Source organism: Rhineura floridana, chromosome 9 (genome assembly GCF_030035675.1).
Source record: "Rhineura floridana isolate rRhiFlo1 chromosome 9, rRhiFlo1.hap2, whole genome shotgun sequence".
Classification (NCBI taxonomy): Eukaryota; Metazoa; Chordata; class Lepidosauria; order Squamata; family Rhineuridae; genus Rhineura; species Rhineura floridana.
In genome coordinates, this window is record NC_084488.1 from 6512167 (window position 1) to 6537744 (window position 25578).

A 25578-nucleotide genomic window follows, 5' to 3' on the forward strand; every position below is an offset into this window, starting at 1 on the left:
AACTATTCTTTTCTATAGGAGCAATTAAATAGGTTATATTATGAAAAATAGAGGAGAGTCCATGCATTGGGTGGGCCACTTTGCCTGGGCCCAAAAGTCAAAGCGTTGGCAGGAGAGGAGGGGAATGGCAGCCTGGATTGCAGGCCAGTTTTCCTAAGGAAAAAAAAGGCTAAATTGTAGATCATGCCTTTGGATATTTATGCAAAACTTAATTCCCAGTATTTGTATGGTATGTCATATCTTTTAAGATCTTGTGAGATTAGCTGGATCCAATCATTTGGAGAGTTGATACTGCTACAATAGTGCGATAGACCTGGCTTGCAACTAGGGATGTAAAAAGGCATGATTTTGTGTTCCGCCCTGTATTTGCTGCATGCAGCATTGTTCTGCTGAAGTTTGTCTTCCACCAAAAACTATGTTATTCATCTTGCTGTCCACTGCAGCGAAGTTACATAATTTATGCACTTACATAAATTATGTAAATTATTTTATTATGTTATTCCACCCCATTTATTTCAATGCAAAGGAAATACAATGCATATGGGGGGGGACATAATCAGTTACGTATAATGTATGGACTAAAGCAATAATGACAGCAGATAGCAATCACATTAACTGGATTGATTTCAATTCCAGACATGGGACGAATAAGCAAACATCGGCAATTTCCACTGCCAATCCTATCTTTGTCAGAAATTCTCCAACATCCCTACTTGCAACTGCATTTGCTCTTTAAATAAAAAAAAACACCTTTGCAGAAGAGCCAATCACCTGTCTTCACTGCCCAAACCTGTCTTTTAAGATGGTTACTGTTATGTAGTGTGCTTTTGTCCAATATGTTACATCAATATGTGATTTCACTGAACATGTAGATCATTCCTGAGTCACACAGCATGTTTTTCCAGAGGCACATTCATTCCAGTGTTCAGTACTTGAAAGGATTCCTGCAGAACATTCAGCGACAGCTTTGAAAATTTCCAGTTGGATAGTCTCCTGCCTTTCCCAAATAGGTCCTAGACACTGTAAGAGAGCTGACTCTCTCCATGCTGGTTGTTCAAGTAAAGCTAAATCTTTGGGTAACATGGCCAAGAGGAAAATAACCTCCCCATGCAGCACCTCCAGCTCCTCTGGTTTCTTGAAAAACTCTTTTCTCTTTGAACCAGTTTAACGTGGTGATCATTTTTAATTGCTTTATATTAGTAGTCACTTTGGTAGATTCTTTGAATCACAGGGAGGTTCATACATACATAAATGCATGATTCAAAGAAGCAAGCCAAAAATGGACAGTCAGTCAGAAATGATCTCTGTCAAGGTTTGATACAAATTAGATCTGATCTGTCATTATCTCAAAGGGATTCTTAGAGGTGGACCAGTATGTGTTCTATCTGTGCTTTTGTGTTCTGCCTATATTTGTGAAATATATTTAAATTTCCTTTTGTTTCCTAAGAAGTGCCCTTGTTTAGTGAAAACACTCATTAGCATGACAACTTGCAAGTTGAGGGTGCCACAGTGGGATCTATGGACGCAGAGTGCCTGTGGATAAGATAAAGGGAGGGGGGTGTTATTTGGTCTACAGATCTTCTAATCGTATCAATCTGCAAGAAACAATGACTCACTCAAATCTGAGCTCCACAGAGATTTTGGTGTCAGAGAGGTTAAATAGAGAAGGAACTATGTATCTCCAATACAGGTACCATGCTTTTCAGGTGTTGCTTCTGCTCTCTTCTGAGAGTGAGCAGTAGGATCTCTTGCTTCCTGAAACAAATACTGTTCTGAGCTGTGGGAGGGCTACAGAGAGGAAGGATCACTGAAGAGAGGCTAAGAGAATGCTTTAAAGGAAGTTGCTCAGCCTAAAGACAGCTGCAGGAAAAGAGATTGCCAGGGAGTGGGCAACCTGAAGAAGAATTTTGGACAATAAGTGAGAAGGCAAAATGACATGAGCCTATCCCTGTTCTGCTGTGTGGTGGGACAAAGCTCAGCCAGGATGGTGTAGGATGGTGAAGTTCAGGCTGGACACCAGGCAAGGTGGGACAAGGTTCCAGCAGGATGCAAGGCAAGGCAGAGTTCAGGCTGGATACAAAACTAGGCTCTCGGAAACATGGAACTCTGAAGTTGCTCCAGTAAGGAGCAAACCAAGATTGAGCCTTCTATGGGAATGCTTTGATTTGGATTCCTGCATTGAACTGGGGGTTGGACTTGATGGCCTTATAGGCCCCTTCCAACTCGACTATTCTATGATTCTATGAGCCCTTTTATAGCTGTAAACCTGATTGTTAGCACCACCTGTGCTGCCATATGCCTTCTCATGTAACCTACTGCAATGGAGCAGGGGAGGCTCAGCTCTTTCAGGGTCTTCCATGGTCCCACAGGTTCATCGAGTGGCAGCACCTCTGCGGCTGGCCCTGCGTGCTCTTTACCTCCAGGCTCAGAGTCTTTGCCTCCAACACCTGATGAAGAGGAATCCAACTCCTGGTCGCTGACAAGCCTTATCTTTCATCTGACTTTTTTAGCCTGTATTTCATCTGACATTAGATAAATATAGTGCATAATGCAGCTTTTTATGCATTTTTTAAAGCAGATTGGAAATCTATTCATGTGTGGAAACATTTAGTGCATGATGCTGGTTAAAGGAAATGCTGGATATATCCAGACATAAAACCATAACCTCCTCTAGGATGCACACCTTAATGTGATGAGGGGGTTTGAGAGTGTTGAAGACGCTGAGAGCAATGCCGTCGGGAGTCTAGACCAAGAGGCTAGACTCCTAGCAGGGGCACCCAAGGCAGAATGGTCAAAGCTGTGATAGCAGACTAAGATGCATCCAGACTCAGAGGAAGGCAATGGTAAACCACCTCTGAATACCTCTTACCATGAAAACCCTATGGACAGAGTATCCAAAATGCAACACAAGATAGTGCTGGAAGTTAAGACCCCCAGGACAGATGGCACTCATCGAGCTACTGGGGAAGAACAACGAACAAGTACAAATAGTGTTGTGACTAATGACACCACTGGGTCAAAGCCAAATAGAAGCCCAGAGGCTGATGCACACAGATGTGAAAGGAGTGTCCGGAGTTGTACAACGTACACAATAGGAACATGGAACGCCAGAAGCATGAACAAGAGAAAGTTAGAAATTGTCAAGCAAGAAATGGAGTTTATCAACATTACAATAATTGGCATGAGTGAATTAAAATGGACAGAAATGGGACACTTTCAATCAGGCAACTACAAAATATTTTATGCAGGAAATGAGAAATTAAGAAGAAACAGGGTTGCTTTAATAGTGAGAAGTAATGTAGCAAAAGCAATTAGGAGCTATAACGCAAAGTCTGAGTGAGTGATATTAGTGAGATTAAATGGGAAACCTATTAACAAAACAATCATCCAAGTCTATGCTACAACCGCAAATGCAGAAGACGAATTGGAGAGATTTTAGACGGAAGTAAAGGAAGAAATTGATCACACACCAAAACAAGATGTGCTGATAATCATGGGGGACTGGAATGCAAAAGTAGGGAACAGAGAAGAACTAGAAATTGTGGGGAAATGCGGCTTAGGAGATAGAAATGAAGCAGGAGAAAGACTTCTGTGAAGCCAGTAATTTATTTCTTACAAACACGTTTTTTGAGCAACCAAAAAGACGACTATACATGTGGACATCACCAAATGGTCAATAAAGGAATCAAATTGATTATATAATTGGCAGCAGAAGATGGAGAAGTTCCATACTTTCTGCGAAAACAAGACCAGAAGCAGTCTGCGGTACAGATCATGAACTGGTAATATCGAAAATCACAGTAAAGCTAAAGAAGAAGACAAAGCAATCATAATGGCAAAATAAATTTAAATAACATCCGAGAAGAATATAAACATCAAATAAGGAACAGATTTGAGGCTTTAAACTTAGAGAACCAGAAGAACTATGGATTGAACTCAGAGACATTAATTAATTAATTAATTTGTATCCCGCCCTTCCAGCAGGAGCCCAGGGCGGCAAACAAAGCACTAAAACACTTTAAAACTTCATAAAAACAGATCTTAAAATACATTAAAACAAAACAGCATTAAAAACATTTTTAAAATAACTTTAAAAAAGGGTTAAAAACATTATTAAAAAACATATTAAACAATTCTGACACAGATGCAGACTGGGATAGGTCTCAACTTAAAAGGCTTGTTGAAAGAGGAAAGTCTTCAAAAGGCGCCGAAAAGATATCAGCAAAGAATGCAAAAAGACAATACCTCTAGTTGAAAAAAGAGAAAGACCTCAATGGATGACTGACAAAACTCTTAAAATGGTTAAAGAAAGAAGGAAAGCAAAAGCAAAAGGAGATAGAAACACAGTCAGAACCCTAAATGCAGTAATACAGCGACTAGTAAGTATGGACAAAGAGACCTATTACAATAGGTATTGTATAGAAATAGAAGAGGACAACAAAAAGGGTAGAACAAGAGCCCTGTTCCAAAAGATTAGAGAAATTAAAGGGAGATTTAAAACAAGAGTAGGGATGTTGAATAATCAATAGGGGAACACACTGACTGACCGAGATAAAGTAAAGGGAAGATGGAAGCAATACACTGAAGAATTATATAAAAGAGATGCAAGGATGACAGATTCATTCACGGAGGAGCCGTATGATGAAGAACCAGAAACTTTAGAATGTGAGGTCAAAGCTGCTCTTAAAATACTTGAAAGAAACAAATCACCAGGAACAGATGGCATACCAATAGAGTTGCTACAAGCTACTGAGACTGAATCTGTCCAAATTTTGACAAAAATTTGTCAACAAATAAGGAAAACTAAACAATGACCCACAGACCGGAAGCATTCAATATATATCCCAATTCCAAAGAAAGGGCATCCCAGGGAATGCAGTAATTATCGAACTATTGCCTTAATATCCCATGCAAATAAAGTAATGCTCAAGATTCTACAACAAAGGCTCTTACCATATATGGAGCAAGAAATGACAGATGTGCAAGCTGGATTTAGAAAAGGAAGAGGCACCAGAGATTATATCACAAACATATGTTGGATAATGGAACGGACCAAGGAATTTCAGAAGGAAATCACCCTGTGCTTTATAGATTACAGCAAAGCCTTTGATTGTGTAGATCATGAAAAACTATGGAATGCTTTAAAAGAAATGGGATGCTACAGCATCTGATTGTCCTGATGTGCAACCTATACTGTGGACAAGAGACTACTGTAAGGACAGATTATGGAGAAACTGATTGGTTCCCCATCGGAAAGGGTGTGAGACAGGGGTGTGTTTTATCACCCTATTTGTTTAATATATATCCAGACCATATCATATAGAAAGCGGGATTGGACCAAGATGAAGATGTGAAAATTGGTGGGAGAAATATCAGTAATTTAAGATATGGAGACAATACCATACTACCAGTAATGATTTGAAACGAATGCTGTTGAAAGTTAAAAAGGAAAGCACTAAAGCAGGACTACAGTCAAGAAGACTAAAGGAATAACAACAGAAGACTTATGTAACTTTAAAGTTGACAATGAGGGCATTGAACCTGTCAAGGATTATCAATACCTTGGCACAGTCATTAACCAAAATGGAGACAATAGTCAAGAAATTAGAAGAAGGCTAGGATTGGGGACGGCAGCTGTGAGAAAACTAGAAAAGGTCCTCAAATGCAAAGATGTATACCTGAACCCTAAAGTCAGGATTGTTGTGAAAAAAGTGGATAAGAGAAAAATCAACTCATTTGAAAGGTGGTGTTTGAGGAGAGCATACCATGGACCGCGAAAAAGACAAATTATTGTGTGTTAGAACAAATTAACCCAGAACTGTCACTAAAAGCTAAAATGATGAAATTGAGGTTATCATACTTTGGACACATCATGAGAAGACATGATTCACTAGAAAAGACAAGAATGCTGGGAAAAACAGAAGGGAGTAGAAAAAGAGGAAGGCCAAACGAGAGATGGATTGATTCCATAAAGGAAGCCACAGACCTGAACTTACAAGATCTGAACAGGGTGGTTCACGACAGGTGCTCTTGGAGGTCGCTGATTCATAGGGTCGCCGTAATTCACAATCGTCATGAAGGCGCATAACAACAACAACAACAATAATACCATAACTGGCGTCATTATTTATTTATTTATTTATTTATAAATTATTTAATTTATATCCCGCCCTTCCTCCCAGCAGGAGCCCAGGGTGGCAAACAAAAGCACTAAAAACGCTTCAAACATCATAAAAACAGACTTTAAAATACATTAAAACAAAACAACTTTAAGAACATTTGTTTAAAAGCTTTCAAGACTTTTTAAAAAGGTTAAAAACGTTGGGGGGGGGTTAAAAAAAGTTTTAAAAACATATTAAAAAGCAATTCCAACACCGGAGCAGACTGGGATAAGGTCTCAATTTAAAAAGCTTGTTGAAAGAGGAAGGTATTGGTGTATTTTTGCAGGTACTCCTCCTTACGGGATTTCAGTGCTGCTGTTGTATATAGATACCTTCATGGGTGTACAAAACAAATTAAACATTTCAAATAACGGGTAAAGGTTTTCAGCCTTGCATCATATTTAGGATAGGTTTATTAATGTCCTCCATGTTGAATGTAACTGAAGCAAACCATATTTCCATCTCTAGGGGATTTAGTATGTAGTATATTTTTCATCAATGTATTTTTAATTTTGTATTTTTAATTGATAGCTTTTGTCCAAATGCTTCCCATATCTATTGACTTGCTATCTAAATCCTCTCATCAATTTATCTCCAGTTAGACACGGTGAAGATTTGCTGTGAACTACATTCCTCTTTAAATTAATTCATAGATCTAATAAGTTTAAAGCTGTGCTTTTTAAACCTGTCCTCTAACCACATTCTGTAAAAATGTTCTTTTCCTTCACAGTTAGAACAACAGGGAATGAAATAATATCCCTAGAGAGCTACAACAAATATATTGGAATTTTCCTATTGTTTTAATGCTATGCAGAAAAAGGTCCCTATTCACATCTCAGTTTGTTTGTTTTTTACATAAATGCCTTAAGGTTTAGGATTGCAACCTACGGTGCAATCCAAGTCATATATATGCCAGGCTGAGTGGAAATGGATACTGTGGATCCCTGGTGAGCTGGTTGGGGTTCGGCTCAGCCAGGCTATGCCAGCAGAAGCCTCCACCCCCGGCGCAGCCGACCAAACCTGGTACAGCTGGTGATTGATTGGAGAAGTGGAAGCTGGTGCACAGTCCCCAAAAGGGGTGTGTCAGCGGAGAGGCTGGGGGGGACTTACCCTACATCCAGGTCCCATTCAGCTCCCTCTCACAGCCCTCTGTCCCCTCAGCCAGTATGCAGGGAAAGGGAGTAGCGGACCAAAACATGAATTTTATTTCCTTCCACAACGCCCTTTCAAAGGCCCCTGAAGTGTAGCTGGATGTGGCGGCCCCTTCCACTGGTTCTCCTCTGCCAGCTCCAGTCCCACCAGCTTCCAACAAGATGGATTGCTCTGTTTAATGTTTGTTTCTAAGAGGACATCTACCTAGGAAAGTGCATCTTAATCCAAGCACACACTGGTTGTTGGGTAGACCAGTTGCTCCTTTGTCCTCCGTATTACCAAATAAGCTTCCCTAGATGACAGCCATGTCTCCATCCAATATTATAAAATCTCTGGCCAATTTGTTTGTTTAACGCCTTTATACTCAATCCTTGAGCCAAAAAGGTTCTCAAAGTGGCTTACAAAAATCAGAACTAAAACGGTCCCTGACCTCATGCTTACAATCTAAAAAGATGTGACACAACAAGGAAAAAAGAATGGGGGGGTGGGGAAAACCAAGCTGAAGCATAGGTTCTTCAAGTTATAGTTATTATATAGTTCTGTCTATACAGATTCTGGCTGTCTAGCTGCAACTTCCGGACCTACGTCAAGGGCAGCCCCAAATAGAGCGTATTACAGTAATCCAGCCTGGAGGTACCCAGTGTGTGGACAACAATGGTCAGGCTATCCCGGTCCAGAAACGGCCACAGCTGTCTTATCAGCTGAAGCTAGTAAAAGGCACTCCTAGCCACAGAGGTCACCTGGGCCTCTAGTGACAAAGGTGGATCCAGGAGCACCCCCAGGCTACGAACCTGCTCTTTCAGAGGGAGTACGACCCCATCCAAAGCAGGCAACTGACTAATTATCCAAACTCAGGAACCACCAATGCACAGTGCCTCTGTCTTGCTAGGATTCAGACTCAGTTTATTGGCCCCCATCCAGCCCACCACCAAGTCCAGGCAGCAGTCCAGGGCTTGCACGGCCTCTCCCGATTCAGATTTTACAGAGAAATAGAGCTGGGTATCGTCAGCATACTGCTGACACCTCGCCCCAAATCTCCTGATGACCACTCCCAAGGGCTTCATATAGAAGATAAACAGCATGGGGGACAAGATGGTACCCTGCGGCACTCCACAGCACAACTTCCAGGGGCTTGAAAGACAGTCACCCAATGCTATTTTCTGAAAGCGACCTTGGAGATAGGATCAGAACCACTGTAAAACAGTGCCTCCAATACCCATCTCACCAAGTTGGCCCAGAAGGATACCATGGCCAATGGTATGAAAAGCCTCTGAGAGATCAAGTAAGAGTAACAGGGTCGCACTCCCCCTGTCCTTCTCCCGATAAAGGTCATCCATCAGGGCAACCAAGGCTGATTCAGTACCATAACCAGGCCTGAACCCAGACTGGGATGGGTCAAGATGATCTGTTTCATCCAAGAATACTTGCTGCACCACAACCCTCTCAATCACCTTTCCTAAAAAGGAAATATTTGCAACCAGTCGGTAGTTGTCACAAACCAATGGGTCCAGGGTGGGCTTTTTCAGGAGTGGTTGGATCACTGCCTCTTTCAAGGCGGCTGGAACCACTTTCTCCCGCAATGATGCGTTGATCTCACCCTGGATCCCCTCTGTCAAACCCCCTCGGCAAGCTTTAATAAGCCAAGAAGGGCAAGGGTCGAGAGGACACGTTGCTGGCTGCATCATCGCAAGCACCCTGTCTAAATCATAAGGCTGCAGCAACTGAAACCGTTCCCAAGAAGTTGCAACAGACATTGCACTGGACACCTCATTGGGGACTACAGTAGATGTGGATGAGGCATCAAGACTGCTACAGAGGCAAGCAACTTTACCCTCAAGAGCCTTGCAAACAATGCACAGTGGGACTCCGAAGGGTCTGAAACTCTATTTCCTGGAGTTGATGTCAACAGACTCCTGTCAATATGTAAAAGCTCCACTGGACAGCTACTTGAGGATGCGATGGAAGCAGAGAAGTGGGCCTTCTTCGCTGCCCTCACCGCCACACAGTAGGCATGGTTATGATGTTTTACTTGTGCCCGATCAGCCTCCCAGCACGTCTTTCACCACTTGCGCTCTAGCCCTCGTCCAGTCTGTTTCATTGCCCTTCACAATGTGCCAAGGGGCAAACTGGGGTCCACAATGCCAGAGAGGGAGCTCGGGGGGCAGCCGTGTCAAGAGCCCGGCACGCCTTGCTGTTCCACAGCGTGACAAGGGCTTCAACAGGGTCACCTGCTCAGTCTACTGGGAACTCCCCCAGGGCATTCAGGAATCTTGTGGATTCCATTAGTCTCTTTGGGCGGACCATCTTAATCTGTCCACCACCACCCCCTGCAGGGAAGGATCAGAGCCATAAGTCTAAACGTTACCAGGAAGTGATCTGACCATGACAATGTTCGGTATTATAAAAATACACACAGAAATAGGAACTAATTTGGTTGGTCCTATTTCTTAGCAGAGGTATAAAAACACAAGCAGCGGAGTGAGAATGTAAACCAGCCCACCTTTCTCTATATAAATAACAACAGACACAATTCTTTAGGTAAAAGAAAAAGAATATTTACTTACGATCTTTTCATATGTTTAGAAGAACATAGGCTCTAGCTTAGAAGAAAGAAAATATAGGTCTCAGTCCATCTTGGTGTTGGTAATGGATGCTCTTAGAGAGAGCATCATGCCATGTGGCCTCTCTCAAAAGCAGGAGGATCAGCAAGTAATGGAGAATATTCAAAATCCCCCAGGACAAAGGAGAAGGAAGTCAGGTAACTAAACCCCACCCATTAGGAAGTTACATCATGGTGAACAGGTACATGGGATATTTCCCAAGCATCCCTTAAAGTCACCATGCAATATTTGTTTACTCTAACACACAATGGGGTGACATCCACACACACCCTATCTCCAGACCATCCCTTCCTCCATCTGGAGCAAAAACCAAGTCAAGGGTGTGCCCTGCCCTATGCGTTGGGCCAGTGACAATGTGAGACAGCCCCATGGTCGTCATGGAGGCCATGAAGTCCCAAGCCGGAACACTAGAGGCAGCCTCAGCGTGCACATTGAAATCACCCAGCACTAGTGTTCTGGGCTCCTCCAATACCACAGCCGAGATGCCGAGAGAAGCTGCCGGGCAGTAGGGTGGATGGTACACCAGCAGTAACCCTAGTTTACTGTCTCCTTGGCCCGACACCAGGTGCAGGCCCTCACACCCAGCTCCAAGACAGAGTGGTTTCCTGGTGACCGAGATGGAAATTCTGTAGACCACAGCAACTCCTCCCTCCCCATCCCTGCAGCCTGTGCTGGTGTTGCACCGAGTATCCAGGTGGGCAAAGCTGGGTCAGATCAACTCCTCCCAGCTCGCCCACCCAGGTCTTGGTAATGCACACCAAATCAGCACTTTCATCCACAATCAAATCATGGATGTGAGTGGTCTTACTGTGTACCGAACTGGCATTGAACAACAACACACACAGGCCAGTAGGCATAGCAGATGAGCAACGAGGAACCCATCCATGGGAGTGGAGTGGCAGCAAGGAACAAGGTGCAGATATGTATGAATGTATGGACACTGAGTACAGCAAGGGGCCAGGATCAGTGAGCACAATGCCACCGCCGCCCCTTCACACATAGCAGTTCTACTTAGATTGAAAGTCTACACAGGGCTATAAAGTGCTCATATTACGAAAGATTCTTCTTGTGCATCTACTTTAAATAATCTACTTTACTTTTTTGGGGGGGGGTTAGATGTTTTTGTTAGAAACCATTGGCCAACACAAAAATACTTTAAATAAAATCTGTTCTTAATAATTTGTAGGATTTAGTTTATTAAATCTGAATATAGTCTTTTAAAAACTTCAGCAATGAATAAAGAATTCCCAGTGCCCTACCGAGTACCTCAGGAACTTGTGGGGCCAGCAACAAGATCAGAGCAAGACCATGTTAATACAGAGGAGCACCATTTATGTAAAGGCTGCATACACAGATGCTGTACTTTGCCAGGTTCTGCTATTGTAAAGTCTGCTTTTGTAAACCCACTCATATTTTTTTAATTGATGTTGTTCATGTTATATCTTAGTCTTTCAAGAGTCTTTGAAGTAAAGGGTGTACTTCAGGGTTATGTCACTTAAAGCAGGGAACATTTATTCGCAGATGCATTCTGTTATAAATGTTTTTGCAGTATTTTAGCATGATATGCAGCAGTGTTTTACCTGAACTCCTTTTGTTAAACTCTTGACCTTGAAAAATTAAAGATTTATTCATTGTACAAGAGGGAAAGAGAGAGAAAAAGGTGTCGTCTTTAAGTGATGTGTCAATTTATTTGCTGTTTGTTATGGGGTTCAATTTCCTTTCTTAGCACAAATTGCTAGAGTTCAGCCGCACAAATTAGGCACTGGACTTACGACATTTTTCCATTCTGGTAGTCAAATTTATGAGGAAGAAAACATGTCAGATAGGTGTCTCTCTCTGGCAGCCTGGGAATTCACATTGAACCTAAACAGACACCTTTACAAGAGCACGCTGAGAAATAGCTTAGTGTGTTACAGTTAGAGAGGTTAAAGTATAAATTAGACATAGAAAATCAAAGCCAAGAAGCGTAAAGTGTGAATTAATTTTTAAAAAAGTTTTAAAAGTGTATAAAGTTAGTTCTGTGTTGAACTAGGATTACGAATAGGCAATCAAGAAATTGTGTTAAAATGTTGTGAACATGCACACACATATGAACCTAATTTATAACTGTGTGTATATAACATTCATTTTACACTTTTAGTTTTTTAAAAAGTATTTATTTACTTATGTAAATGACTTCAGTGTTGCTTTTCAAGATTTTCTCTAAAGTATTGTTTTGTACTAAGTTTCATCCCCACTAAATAATCAGATGCTCCTAAATGGTCTGGTAATTAAGTTTTAACTCTTAAGCACATTTATTACCAGTTGTAGCAAAATTACTGGAGATGATATCAGTTTGTCTGGGAACGTGTCTTTTTGTGACAGATTTATTGATGAGTGTATATGAATGGTTCACTCAGTTCTTTGTACCTGAAGAGTATGCTGTCATCACCACACACAAAAATACATACTCATCAGTATCTATTGGACCAGGATAAGTTACAAAATTTATTTTTTGCCTAAATTTCCCCCTCCCCTTTAATTTTAGGTTCTAAAAAAACTACAAAAACCATTTTAAAGGTACCGTATTATGAAACTGACTGAATTACAGTCAGTTATTGTAGTCCAGATGTTTGTTTTTCATGTAAAAATGTAGGGGGGAGGAGATGATTTAATCGTTTACTCAAAGAAAATGTTTTCTGGAACATTCTCTTGTGAAAATACTTTTGCAACAAGAGTTTAATTAATTTATTGCATTAATTGGTCCAATAGATACCAAGTTAATGTGGCTGTGTCCATCTTCATGATGCCTTCACAATTATAAGCTAGACATGAAAAAGTGACATCATAGATATTTTTCAACTATAGAGGTTTAGGAAGCCATCTATATTTAGTTGTTAAAATAGCGACTGAATAGATTTTTCACACGTTATGCTTGCAGACCAAATGTAACAGTGTGAATTTCTTGGGAAAGGAGTCTTTTTGCACATGGACTGAATAAACACTACTAGTGGTCAGAAATAAAGAGATCCTATTATTAAGATTTAATTAGCAGAGGTTTTAAGAAAATACAGATTAGAAGGTTATATTTTAAATGTGTAAAATACTGTTTAGTACTATGGATGATACCCTTTTCTTACTTAAGTTGTAGTTAAATCAAATAATTTTGGAACATTTTCTTTTCTTGGTTAACATTTTTCCCCTGACCACTCATGGAAGGATTTCAGTGGCACTGTAGGAGGGTGAGGTGTTTTTGTTTTGTTGGCTAAAAAAAAAGCCTATTTGTTCTCTTGATCTGCCTTTGTTGATCATTACTGCCAGCTTGTTGTATCTGCCCTGACTCTGTAGATGTTGCTGTATTTGTAACGTATTTTTTATTGTTGTGAATTGCCTTGAGGTTTCTTATGAAACATAGAGGGGTGGATTAAATAAATAATTTCCAATATAAATTCTTGGGTTTTTTTAGTAGTAGTATTTTGGTGCCTCAGTATCTTCATTTTTAGTTTGTTTTTGTTTAACAGTTGTAAATAGTGCCTGGCAACACTGGAGAGGAGTTAAGGAAACAAGAGTGGCAAGTCGGATTGTTTGTTGGGAATTTTTTAGTTCTACCATTTTAAGCCCTGTGTATAGAAACAATGCTGTACACTTGTTTTGCTTCTTACTACTATCCTTGTTTCCCACCAAATATTAACTGCTTAATATAATGAGAGAACCAATGTGGTATAGTGGATAAATTGTTAAAGTTGAAATGAGAAGGCTTGGGTTCAAACTCCTGTTTGCATGAAGGTCACTATATTAATTTGGGCCAGTCACTATCGATCATTACTAAAGTGACATGGGCCATATTCACGGAATAAGCCCCTGCATGCCACCCAGAATCCAGATTTAACACGGTATATTTTAAGTACAAATATTTAAAGCTAATCAGATAACTTTTCATCTATACGTGTTTTTAAAACAGGTGGAGGTAAAGCCATATGTGTTGGATGACCAGATGTGTGATGAATGCCAAGGCGCACGATGTGGTGGAAAGTTTGCTCCTTTTTTTTGTGCCAATGTCACTTGCCTGCAGTATTACTGTGAGTTTTGCTGGGCGAATATCCACTCTCGGGCAGGACGTGAATTCCATAAGCCATTGGTTAAAGAAGGGGCTGACCGCCCACGCCAGATCCACTTCCGCTGGAACTGAGCCTGGATTTCCAGCATCTGTTTAAAGAACAAAGGGTGCATGTGGCTTACTGTGTTTGAAGATACTGACATGCAGAAGAAATAAGTGCATTCTTCTGCTTCTCACCCCAACTCTCAATACGTGCATCTTTTTCAGCAGCCAAAACACTACAAAGCCTCTTGTTTTTCACCAAAACCCTACATCTCAGGCTTACTAATTTTTGTGATATTTTCATGTTAAAATAAAAAAAGTTTTTTTGTATTTTCTCCAACTTATTTTTATATGTAAAATTAAAACTAGATATGAGAATGTTTTTTGCATAGGGGCACACTGTCTGCTGCTATACTTAGTGGGTGAAGCGTGCACTTATTTCTAAACATGGGTTTTTAACTTCAAGATCTGCCCCAGTAATTTACCAAAGGTAGCAAAAATAGTGAAGATGGGATATGTCTGCTACAAAAAAAAGCTTATTTTTATTGTTGTTGCTATTTTCAGTGTATACATCAATTTTAAAAAAATTAGGGTTGATTTTTTGCTCTCCATTTTGACTTGCGAGAAATAATACCTCAAGATAATCTGATTTATTAGCTATTTTTAAACATTTATAATCACAAGCTGTATTAGCTTTGCTGCTATATAGGTGTTGTGTGTAAAGCCACCTATTAATACGGGATTAAAACGTTTTAAGATACACTGCATTACCAATTAAAATGCAGGCAGCACAATATGGCATAAACTGCCATAGTTTTAGAATGTGAAAAATTGCATGTTTACTTACCTGTATACACCATATGCATGCACTAGATCTAACAAGAGACGAGTTATTACAATTTTTTTTAAAGGATCTGAAATCTAGATTGCATGAGGAAACTGCAAAATTTGTAACAAAAGAGACTTGCATGCATTATTGTGACTCAAGTTTTTTTCCCTAAAAATGTCCTACATGTGTACAATATGCAAATTAGTTTTAGATTAGAAAGTGCAGCCATTTTGTGACTTGGTTGGTAGTGGAATTCAATTTTTGCAGACTGGATGTAATATTGTAATCCCTGTGCAACTTTGTGATGTGTGGTTCTAATTAGTGTGGAGTGATGTAGCATAGACATGTTTGAGCAAAATACTAGAATTTTAAAAATTATTTATTTCAGCCCTCTTAATTTTTCATGGTTAAAACTTCCTTTACAAACCAAAGATGGCCAGCCCACTGCTAACCAGTCACCAAATGGGAAACTACTGAGAAATGAGCATTAAAATGTGTTCATACAAGAAAACATAATGCTTTAGAATTAAAATAAAGTCAAAATGGAGATAGTGTAATATACAGACAGCTAGTTGCATAAGCTAAATCTTACCTTTAAGACAACAGTGAAATCTGGCTTAAACTGTGTGTGCTTGTTTGACCTTAGGTATATTTAAGACTTCTGTCAAACTAGGGTCACAGTTGCATGAAATGTAGTTAGTTGACGGACAGTCAAGCATAGTGTTTTAATTTTGATGAAGGAATTCTAAGTAATGACATTGCTTGCAAGAATTTTTTTTGGAGGGGGGCTTTTTCTTGATACAAAATGCAAGAAATTCATTAGCAGTGTTTCTGTCCACCACAAAACATTTAATGCAACTAGCCCTTATGTTTCAGTGGAAGAAAGGCCTACTCTACAGTTTAAGCAAGCACCCAACAAAGGAAAATGCAGAATTGAAAATCTTATTCCAAGAGAAATTTACAAGGGGTGTGCTCTTGGCAATCCCTTGGGGACAATCCTTCATGTAAGCAAAGTGTTGCTCTGATATTGGTTGTCTGCAATGTGCTTTTTTGTACTGTTCAATGTGTGGTTCATGTCTAACTCTGCTGTTTTGTTGTGGTTGTGGTTCAAGTTTTTAAAGTTTTAAAGTTGATGCTGTTTTAAGAAGAGCTTTTTAACTGATTTGTTTGTCAGTGTACCCTATTTGTTACTTAACCATGATCCTCCAGATTTTTTGGAGTATTCTTTTCTAACCTTAAACCCTACCAGACCTTGATCCATTTTTGACATTTGTTATGCACTATTTTTATATCTCTATGAGAGATTTTTTTTCCAACTAGTCAGCTATTTTAAGGCACACTTTTTTTTGACTGATGACATCTCCTTTGCTATACCTCAATTTTTGGAATTTAGAAAAGAAAAGAAAAATCAGTAGTTTTGCAATGTTAATTATTTAGATATAATTTAATTCAGCAGATGTTTTTAACTTTATTTTCATATTCCTTGCTTGAAGTTTAAAATTAAAGAGTCTTTACATGTTTTAAATAATGAAAATGAATATGGAAAATTGAAATAATTGGAGATGTTGAAAAATCCTTTGTTCCTCCCCCCAAATAAAGCTATAAGAAAACACAATGATATCTTTTTTTCGGTATCGGTAAACTATTCTAAATATCAGGCTATGCTTGTCCCTTCAGTTCTGAAGCTGTTGAGGCTAATAACTCCGGTAACCTACATCTCTTTTTCTTCCTTTTTAAATCCATGTTCTTAGGGCACAATCCAGCTGGAAGGACTCCTACATCAGCACTCTCTGAAATTACTGGGCACAGTAGTTCTCTTACCTCCCATTCATTTCAGTGGAGGCTGATATGCTGTGCTCTTGCACACCTCCAGTTATTTCAATGGAAGATAATGTAAGAGACGTCCCTGCTGTATTGTGCCCTTAATTCTATTAACTGTTCAACACTGTATTGGTTTATGTTTATATAAATCATATTTATTTTACTATTTTTGTAGGAGATTGTTAATTTTACTGTATTTTTGTATTTTAAAGCTTTTTTGTTTCCCCAAATGCACATATTGCTGCCCAAACATATGACTGTGGAGGGAAAAAATACTTTAAAGTCCACACTTTTTGTTAAGAAGGAAACATTTAGCATTTATATATTTGTGTATGGAAAACACTTGATATTTTATTCCCTGTTGCATCTGGCTGCACAGAGCCTCTCCTCAAAGATGCTACAAAACTTGAATATAACACATTTTGGAAGGCTGACTAACCTCGATTCTGTGTTGTGACGTGCAATACTGTTTCTAATGTTTGTATAAAAAGAATAACAGTGTAAACCTTTTTAATGCAAATTTTATTTTTTTCATTGCATCTTTTGCAAATTTTATCCACAGTGTCATTTTTTACTGTCAGAAAAAGAAAACCCCTTTTGTCATTGCAAATATTTTTTAAAATTCAGAAATCTTTGTACTGATGTAAATGATCGTAGTTATTTTGGATAGTGTTTTGCTAACAAAAGGAGAGACTTTTTTCATGCATATTTCTATTTTGTTGTCGTTTTGGGTTTTGTTTGTTTGTTTTATTTCAAATAGTAAAAATACTTGGAATAATTTTTCATATTCTTGTCATTAATATTATTTTGTATTTTTATGTGGAAATATATAATTTTATGACGCTAATTGCTAAAAGTTTATTTTATGTTGAATTATTTTTGGAGGCTAAATCTTTGTAATATTAAAGCAACTAGTTTCTAAATTCCGAGTTTCTGTAAAAAAAATCGCACAAGTGGTTTATGGAGTGTTTGGATTGTAATTATAAATGGTTCTTTGATATGCAAATTAATATTTTCAGTTAATTTTATTTTGTATTCCTAATGTGGTGTTAAAACAGTTTTTTTCTAAATAAAAAGAAAACCCATGCTTTTTATGGACACAAAGGAACCAATGCACCAAGCACTGTTGCTTAGCTACTTCCACTGATTTCAGTGTAGCCCCATAAAAGCCCCAGTGAAATAAATGGGGTCACCCAGCAGCATTGTTGGTGGATTGCTTCCCTAGTTAATCGCCTTCAGCTTAAAATCTTCTGTTAAAATCTTTTAGTTCATTTTACTGTTATCTTCCAGGTGTCTAAATCTCCAGTCTGTCTGTTGTACTGGTAATTTAACTCTGTAATGGAATAGTTTGCTGCCAACTATTTATATAATAAGTAATTTTTAAATATTTGTAATATTGTTGACTGACTAATAAACTATTAAGTTATTGGCATATTTTTTCTCAGAATTGCATTGTTTTCTACTTGAGTCATGGACAAAAACTGCTTACCCCATCAAGTAAAGGATTTTTTCTCTCTCACAATTCTAAACTTCTTAGAATAAACGTTTTGTTACCTTCATGTAAAAAACTGCTCTCTCTATTAATTTCTCTTGAAATCAAACATTTGTAATATTTAAATCATGGGTGGGTAATCTTTTTCAGTCCAAGGGTCACATTCCCTCATTAACAACCGTTCTGGAGACCACATGCCAGTGGTAGGCATAGTCAGAGACAAAAGTGGGCAGGGCAAATGTGGATGGAGCAATGTGTGCGATTCTTACCTTTGTATAGTAGGCTGCATACCTGCCATGCTTGTTGGAGGTTCAAGGCCCTGCATTCAATTAACATAACACAGTTCACTTACTGATATCTCTGTGTGATAAGTAGGATGGTGGTAGTGCAAGAGAATGCCCTCAAGATGGACTGTTTTCTAGATTGAGATTCTCACCAAAAAGTGTCATCATTGGGGCCCCTCTGCATTCCTTATCATGCCATTATGACATCATGCCTTGGATTATAATTTTGTGTTCACATGCTGATGAACAGAAGAGTTCCCAAATATCTTTAAAGTAATTATCAACAATGGACACATTCTTTTGTCAGATTGGCGGGTACAAGAGAGAGGGCATTCTCAGTGGCGGCCCCCACTCTTTGGAATTCCCTCCCACAAGATCTCCGGCACACCTCTTCTTTAAATGTGTTTCGGAAAGCCTTAAAGACCTGGCTCTTTCAGCAGGCCTTCAGGGTATCTGGGGAGGGTTAATTGTTATAACTGAAATGCCTCCTGCCCAGTTTTAATATTGTTGCTGCAGATGTGTTGTTTTTATATTGTATGACTGTATTTTATCAATTGTATTTTAACAATTTTGTAAGTCGCCTAGAGTGGCCATTGGCCAGATAGGCGACGAAGAAATTAAATTTATTATTATTATTATTATATATTTTCATTTTGACCTCCATTTTAATCAGCTTTGCAAATCATCTTAGCCTTTGAAGGGTCAGGAAACCATGATTACCATTTTGGCATTTATTTTCCCACATATTTGGGATTTTTTCTCTCTCAAAAGGGAGAATGACTTAATAGAATGACAAAAGGTTCCATATGTTCCAGACTTGAAGATGGATTTAGGTTGACAGTTTGATCTAGTGTTGGATTATATGCACAAGCATTAGGCTTGGGCACTCCAGTCTCCTCCAGCATGGTTGCAAGGAGATTGGAAGCTTAAGCGTGGCTTGTTATATATGAACTTGAAACTGTGATTAATCTTGTTTGGAAAAACAAACTAGATCGTAAACTACATTTTGAAGTTGGCTTGTTTTCCTAAACCAGGGATAGGGAACCTTTCTTTTGTCCATGGCCGCATTCCCTCAAAGGTAATCTGTTGGGCCACATGCTGGTACTCAGCACAGCCAAAACCAAACCTCTCTCCCTTTTCCTTCCCACCTAGCTAGGGGAAGGACTGATCACTTTTGCCAGAGGTCTGAGCTGATTGCTGACAAAGAGCTTATTCCCCCTTGTACTTGCACCCATCCATTTTGGCTTTTCCCCTGCCTCCTCCAGCCTCCTCCTCCTCTCTCTAAACTCCCCCATCTCCATGAAAGGAATCTAAGGACCACATAAAATTATACTGAAAGCTGTATTACCCAAAACCTAACCACAGTTTCTCCTCTTTCACACTTAACAACTAGCCACAATGGAGGGAGAGGGGACATGCTGCAGTCTTCCCCAGTAAAGGCACTGAAAAAGATATTGCAAGGTGAATTTTGCTGTTTTGCTCATGCTACCTGAAAGGTACAGATCTCACTTAGTCTTTGGGGAAATACTTTGTCCAGTTGAGCCTCACTAAAAAGGACTGTCTGCTCTCTCTGCTCAGCTTCTGTATACATTGGTTCAGCTTCTCCTATATTGAACATACCATGTTGAACTTGCCCACATTTCATTGGTGCCAGGGTTTGACACCCACCCGCCCATCTGCTCTGACCAGAGCAGATGTGAAAGAGCTGCTCTCTGTGAGCAAGTGTGGCAGAGGCTGATGCAGGTGTCTTCCCATTGATAGCGGCCATGCCCATACACATTTTGAGTATGTGTAGACACTAGGTAAAATTTCCGTTCATTGTTCTGGCCACTTTTGCCTCTGACCTTGCCCACCACTGTTATGTGGCTGCCGGAAAGCAGCCCAGGCCCTCCCTCTCAAAATAGTCCCCACTCTTAAGGATGTCTGCGGACAGGACCCCTCTTGAAAGCACATCAAGCACAGGGCCCTAAGGTAATTACCCGTTTAAGTAAACAAAATATAGGTATCTACTGATGGGGGACAATACTGAGATGTGGGGTCAAAGTGGAAGTACTGGAAACATTTGCAAACTGTAGGGATGTGGCTCTAAAGCTATTTTGTTTCTGATGATGCTATCACATTTAAAGTGAGGCTTTTAAAAAGATAGTTTCACTCCCATTTTTTTAAAAAAGTATTTGCTACACCATGCTTGAGTATATGTGCTCAGTAACTGAAACCGTTACTGCTAGGTGCTGTCAATTTTGTTATAGAGCCTGACCAAATCCATGACTGTCATTAAAGTTCCAGTTGCCTGGACAGTTGAATAGAATCACTCCCAAGAATATGAACTGGCCAGTTCTCTTCCAGGCTTAGTTAAACCTGAGTATATGTTCATTCATTGTTTTTTAAAGAGACTAGGTGAATATGCCACTCTACAATGGGTAGGCATCCATTCTTTCAGTAAGGAAAGACTTCTTTGAGATAGCAGTAGATTCAATCTTCCTCGCTCTCCCACCACCCCAAGACCAGATCATATCCCATTGCTACAGTCATTGTTTTTGCCACACTAATTATTTTATGTATTGAATTTATATTCCACTCTTCCTCTCAAAGGAGGGAAGTATCTACTATTGTCTCAAAGAGGTCTTTTCTTACTTAGAGAGTAGATGCCTACTTGTGTTTCACTTCTCAATTGGCATCTATTGACTTCATGTTTTATTCTACCCAAAAGGACCTCAGGATGGCTACAATAATATTTATAAAATAAGAAATTGCAACAGATAAAGATGTAAAGCACAAACACAATCAGCAGCATGAGTAGTCAAGAAAGGACTAACAGCACACTCCTAAAACCTAATAAAAAGGAAAGCTTGGCTTGCTTTCTACAAAGAACTGGCCCTCTTAGGATTCCTTCCTTTGAAGAAAGCTCCTTCCTCTGGAAGAAGGGGATATTGGTTGAACAAAACTCATAGAGAATAGGTGTCTCAACAGTTATTAGGCAGGGTAGGTAAATGGGCCATTCATATTCAGAGGCAGTATACCTCTCAATTTTCCAAACTGAATGGCTAATTGGAGAAGACTTTCATGCCCAGCATCCGTCTGGCCACTGTTGGAAACAGAATTCTTGACTGTATCAACCTTCCATCTGGTTTAACAGGTCTCACATTGAAGGACAAGTAATGATTGTTAGAACATATATTTTAACTTTCCCATTCTGTCAGGCATCAAGACAGAGATATAATAAGATATTTTATTCCACACTGCTAACCTATTTTTGTATTTTTATCATCTGCTGCCTTATTCTGTTTTAATCAGTAGCAGACAACATGGTGGGGTGGCTTACCTGACCTCCTGGCAAGTGAGTCTCTGCTGCTTACCAGGAGGAAGAGAGGAAGGGCAATGAGATGCAAAAGCACTGGCAGGAATGCTGGCTTGACTTGGCTGGTGTATTTGCACCATGCTGATCTAACTACTACATTGTGCCTCCTTCCCCACCACCACAGCACCCACTTCTGATTTTAATTGCTGGATATTGGATGTGTTTTTACTTTTAAAGGTTATATTGAAAGCCTATTGGTAGGGGTACTAATAGAATTTTATGGTCCCCACTCACAAAAGAGGGCACAAAGTTGAATAAAGTTTGCATATGCTTTGTGAATATGCACTTTTATTTCTCTTTTGTGAGTGCCCAAAAACAAATAAGGAGCCATACTCTAATAAGATGCCTGACAGACAGAATGTCAAAGGAGGCAAATTTCCCCATAGTTATATTTCCATACTGGAAAAGGCTTAACCTGTTAATGTTGGCCTGCCACACAGCTATTAAAAAGAAGAGCCTTGCTCTCCCCCAGTGGAAGATTTGTCAATTTTAATTTTCTCAGTTCCTCATTTTTCCAATCTTAAATTCAGTTCTCATGAAAATTCTCCAGAAAATTAGTGCAAATTTCTCCCAATAAATACATTTTTGTAGGCAGTTTTGACAAATATACACATTTCTGCAAGCAATTTTTCATCATATAATGCATTTTAATGTTATTTTCACATATATTCATTTTTATGCACACTTTCCCCTAACATGCATTTTTATGAATGTCGTTTGGTTGTTGAACTGCACTACAAAATTCAGAGAAGTGCAGATTTCAAAGGACTGACATGTTTTGGTGCTCATATTGTTTCAGAAAGTGCAACTGACAGATTCAGCTAGAAATGTGAACTGAGTCAAATTTCTCACCCTTCCCTACCTTAAACCATGCAAAAACCCCAAGTTTCATGATTTAGAAACCACTTACACTACCATAGGTCTTTCATCAATTGATCTTAGGGGTGACAGTACTTTATTCAGTACAAGAACAGGCATGGTCTTTCAGATGGCATGGAAGGGCAGGTTCAAAAGTGATTCAAGATTTACAACAGGAGTGAGGAACCTTTGGCCGTTCAGATGTTGCAGAACTACAACTCCCTTCATCCCTGTCCATTAGCCATGCTTGCTGGGGCTGATGGGAATTGTTGTTCAGCAACATCTGAAGGGCCACCTGTGATTTACAGCAACAAAGGTTCTGATGCCCCTCCTTGAGTAAATTCAAGGTGAAATTGCAAGCAGTGTATTCTTTTTTTTTTAATGAATTTTTATTCAAAGTTTCAAAAAACAAAACAAAACAAAGGGAAAACAAATTAATAACTAATATAATAAAAAATATTGACTTCCGATTTGTCGCAGATCAGCTATAAGTATATAGTATATAACAGACCTGTCCCTTAATATATTGCAAAATCACTTTCCTCCAGTAGTTATCTTAATTAATCATCAAATCTCATTAACATCATATCATTTTGTTCTATCTGCAAAAAGTCAAAGAGAGGTTCCGCTCCTTGAGAAATATATCCATCAGTTTTTCTCCAGATATACATGTCAATTGATCCATCCCTACCAAGTCAGCTAAGTCCAGTAATTTTAATAGCCATTCTTCTATTATCAGTATTAATTCCATCATCCATCTGCCATCCTTGCACACATGTTAATTTTGCTGTCATAATCATATAGTAAGAGTCTGATGGGAATTTCCTTCATCACAAATATTTCCTTACAATCAATTCTGAATGTATTACTGAAATGTTGTTGTAAGGTCATGTCTCTGTTCCTCTTCTTTACGAAATGCACCAGCATATCTCTTGAAAATTTTTCCATTGTCACATATCTAAAATTAATTCTGTAAATGTTCTCTATTTCAAGTTCCATCAAATTGTTCCAGTCCAGAAATTTTATCAAGACAGTAATAACTTTATCTCTGATATCTTCACCAGTTTCTTCAGGAACAGCATTAAATTCCAAACAGTAATTTATTTATTTATTTATTTATTTAGTTGCATTTCTAAACCGCCCTATAGCTAGCAGCTCCCAGGGCGGTGTACAACATGATAAAACCACAATATTTAAAATACAGCAAGTGTGTATTGCGCAGACAATATAAACATTATAAACAAAGTGAAAGAAAACTAAAAAAAATAAGATTAAAAGCTTAAATACTTTAAAATGCCTGGGTGAAGAGGTGGGTTTTTACCTGGCGCCGAAAAGATGACAGAGAAGGCGCCAGGCGTATCTCATCTGGGAGGGCATTCCATAATTCAGGGGCCACCACCGAAAAGGCCCTAGATCTTGTTACTGTTCTCCGGGCCTCTGTATGGGTTGGGACCCGGAGAAGGGCCTTAGACGTCGAGCGGAGTGAACGGGTAGGAACATAGCGGGAGAGGCGTTCCATCAGATATTGCGGTCCAGTGCCGTTAAGGGCTTTATAGGTAAGGACCAACACTTTGAATCTGGCCCGGAAACATATTGGAAGCCAGTGCAGTTGGGCCAGAATAGGTGTTATGTGGTCGAATTTCTTCGTCCCAGTAAGAACTCTGGCCGCAGCATTCTGCACTAGCTGAAGTTTCCGAATCGTTTTCAAAGGTAACCCTATGTAGAGAGCATTACAGTAATCCAATCTAGAGGTTACCAGAGCGTGAATAACTGAGGCTAGGTTCTCCCTGTCCAGATAGGGTCGTAGTTGGGCTACCAGCCGAAGCTGGTAGAATGCATTTCGTGCCACCGAAGCTACCTGGGCCTCAAGTGACGGAAGCGGATCTAATAAGATCCCCAAACTACGGACCTGCTCCTTTAGGGGGAGTGTAACCCCATCTAGGACAGGTCTGACATCAACCATCTGAGCAGAGGGCCCCCCAACTAGCAGCATCTCAGTCTTGTCAGGATTGAGCTTCAGTTTGTTTGCTCTCATCCAGTCCGTTATCGCGGCCAGGCAGCGGTTCAGTACAGCAACAGCCTCACCTGAAGAAGATGAAAAGGAGAAATAGAGCTGCGTATCATCAGCATATTGCTGGAAACGCACTCCATAACTCCTGATGACCTCACCCAGCGGCTTCATATAGATATTAAAAAGCATGGGGGACAGAACTGAGCCCTGCGGGACCCCATACTGGAGCACCCAGGGACTCGAGTAGTGTTCCCCAAGCATCACCTTCTGGAGACGATTCTCAAGATAGGAGCACAGCCACCGCCAAGCAGTGCCTCCAACTCCTAACTCCGCAAGTCACCCCAGAAGGATACCATGGTCGATAGTATCAAAAGCCGCCGAGAGATCAAGGAGAACCAACAGAGTTACACTCCCTCTGTCTTTCTCCCGACAGAGGTCATCATACAGGGCGACCAAGGCTGTTTCTGTACCAAACCCTGGCCGAAAGCCAGATTGAAATGGATCCAGATAATCAGTTTCATCCAAGAGGGCCTGGAGTTGGCGAGCGACCACGCGCTCTAGAACCTTGCCCAGAAATGGAACATTTGCTACCGGCCTATAGTTGTTAAAGTTATCAGGGTCCAAGGAGGACTTTTTTAGGAGCGGTCGCACTACCGCCTGTTTCAGGCAGGGTGGGACCACTCCCTCTCGTAACGAGGCATTAATTACCTCCTTGGCCCAGCCGGCCGTTCCATTTCTGCTAGCTTTTATTAGCCACGAGGGGCAAGGGTCCAGAGCGGAAGTAGTCGCCCGTATCTGTCCAAGCACCTTGTCCACATCCTCGAGCTGTACCAACTGAAACTCATCCAATAAAACAGGACAAGACTGTGTTCTAGACACCTCATTAGATTCAACTGTTACAATATTGGAGTCA

General features: G+C 39.8%; 1 protein-coding gene across 4 annotated transcripts in view; it reads left to right on the forward strand.

The window, feature by feature from the left end:
- CPEB2 (cytoplasmic polyadenylation element binding protein 2) overlaps positions 1 to 18105 on the forward strand; it is a 112391-nt gene extending 94286 nt beyond the window's left edge. For all 4 annotated transcript variants that reach the window (XM_061583824.1, XM_061583826.1, XM_061583825.1 and 1 more), the window contains one exon: positions 13875 to 18105. In XM_061583824.1, coding sequence (XP_061439808.1) covers positions 13875 to 14102 — 228 coding nt within the window. In that variant the 3' untranslated portion in view covers positions 14103 to 18105. The remainder of the gene's footprint in view (positions 1 to 13874) is intronic.
- Positions 18106 to 25578: the final 7473 nt, after the last annotated feature.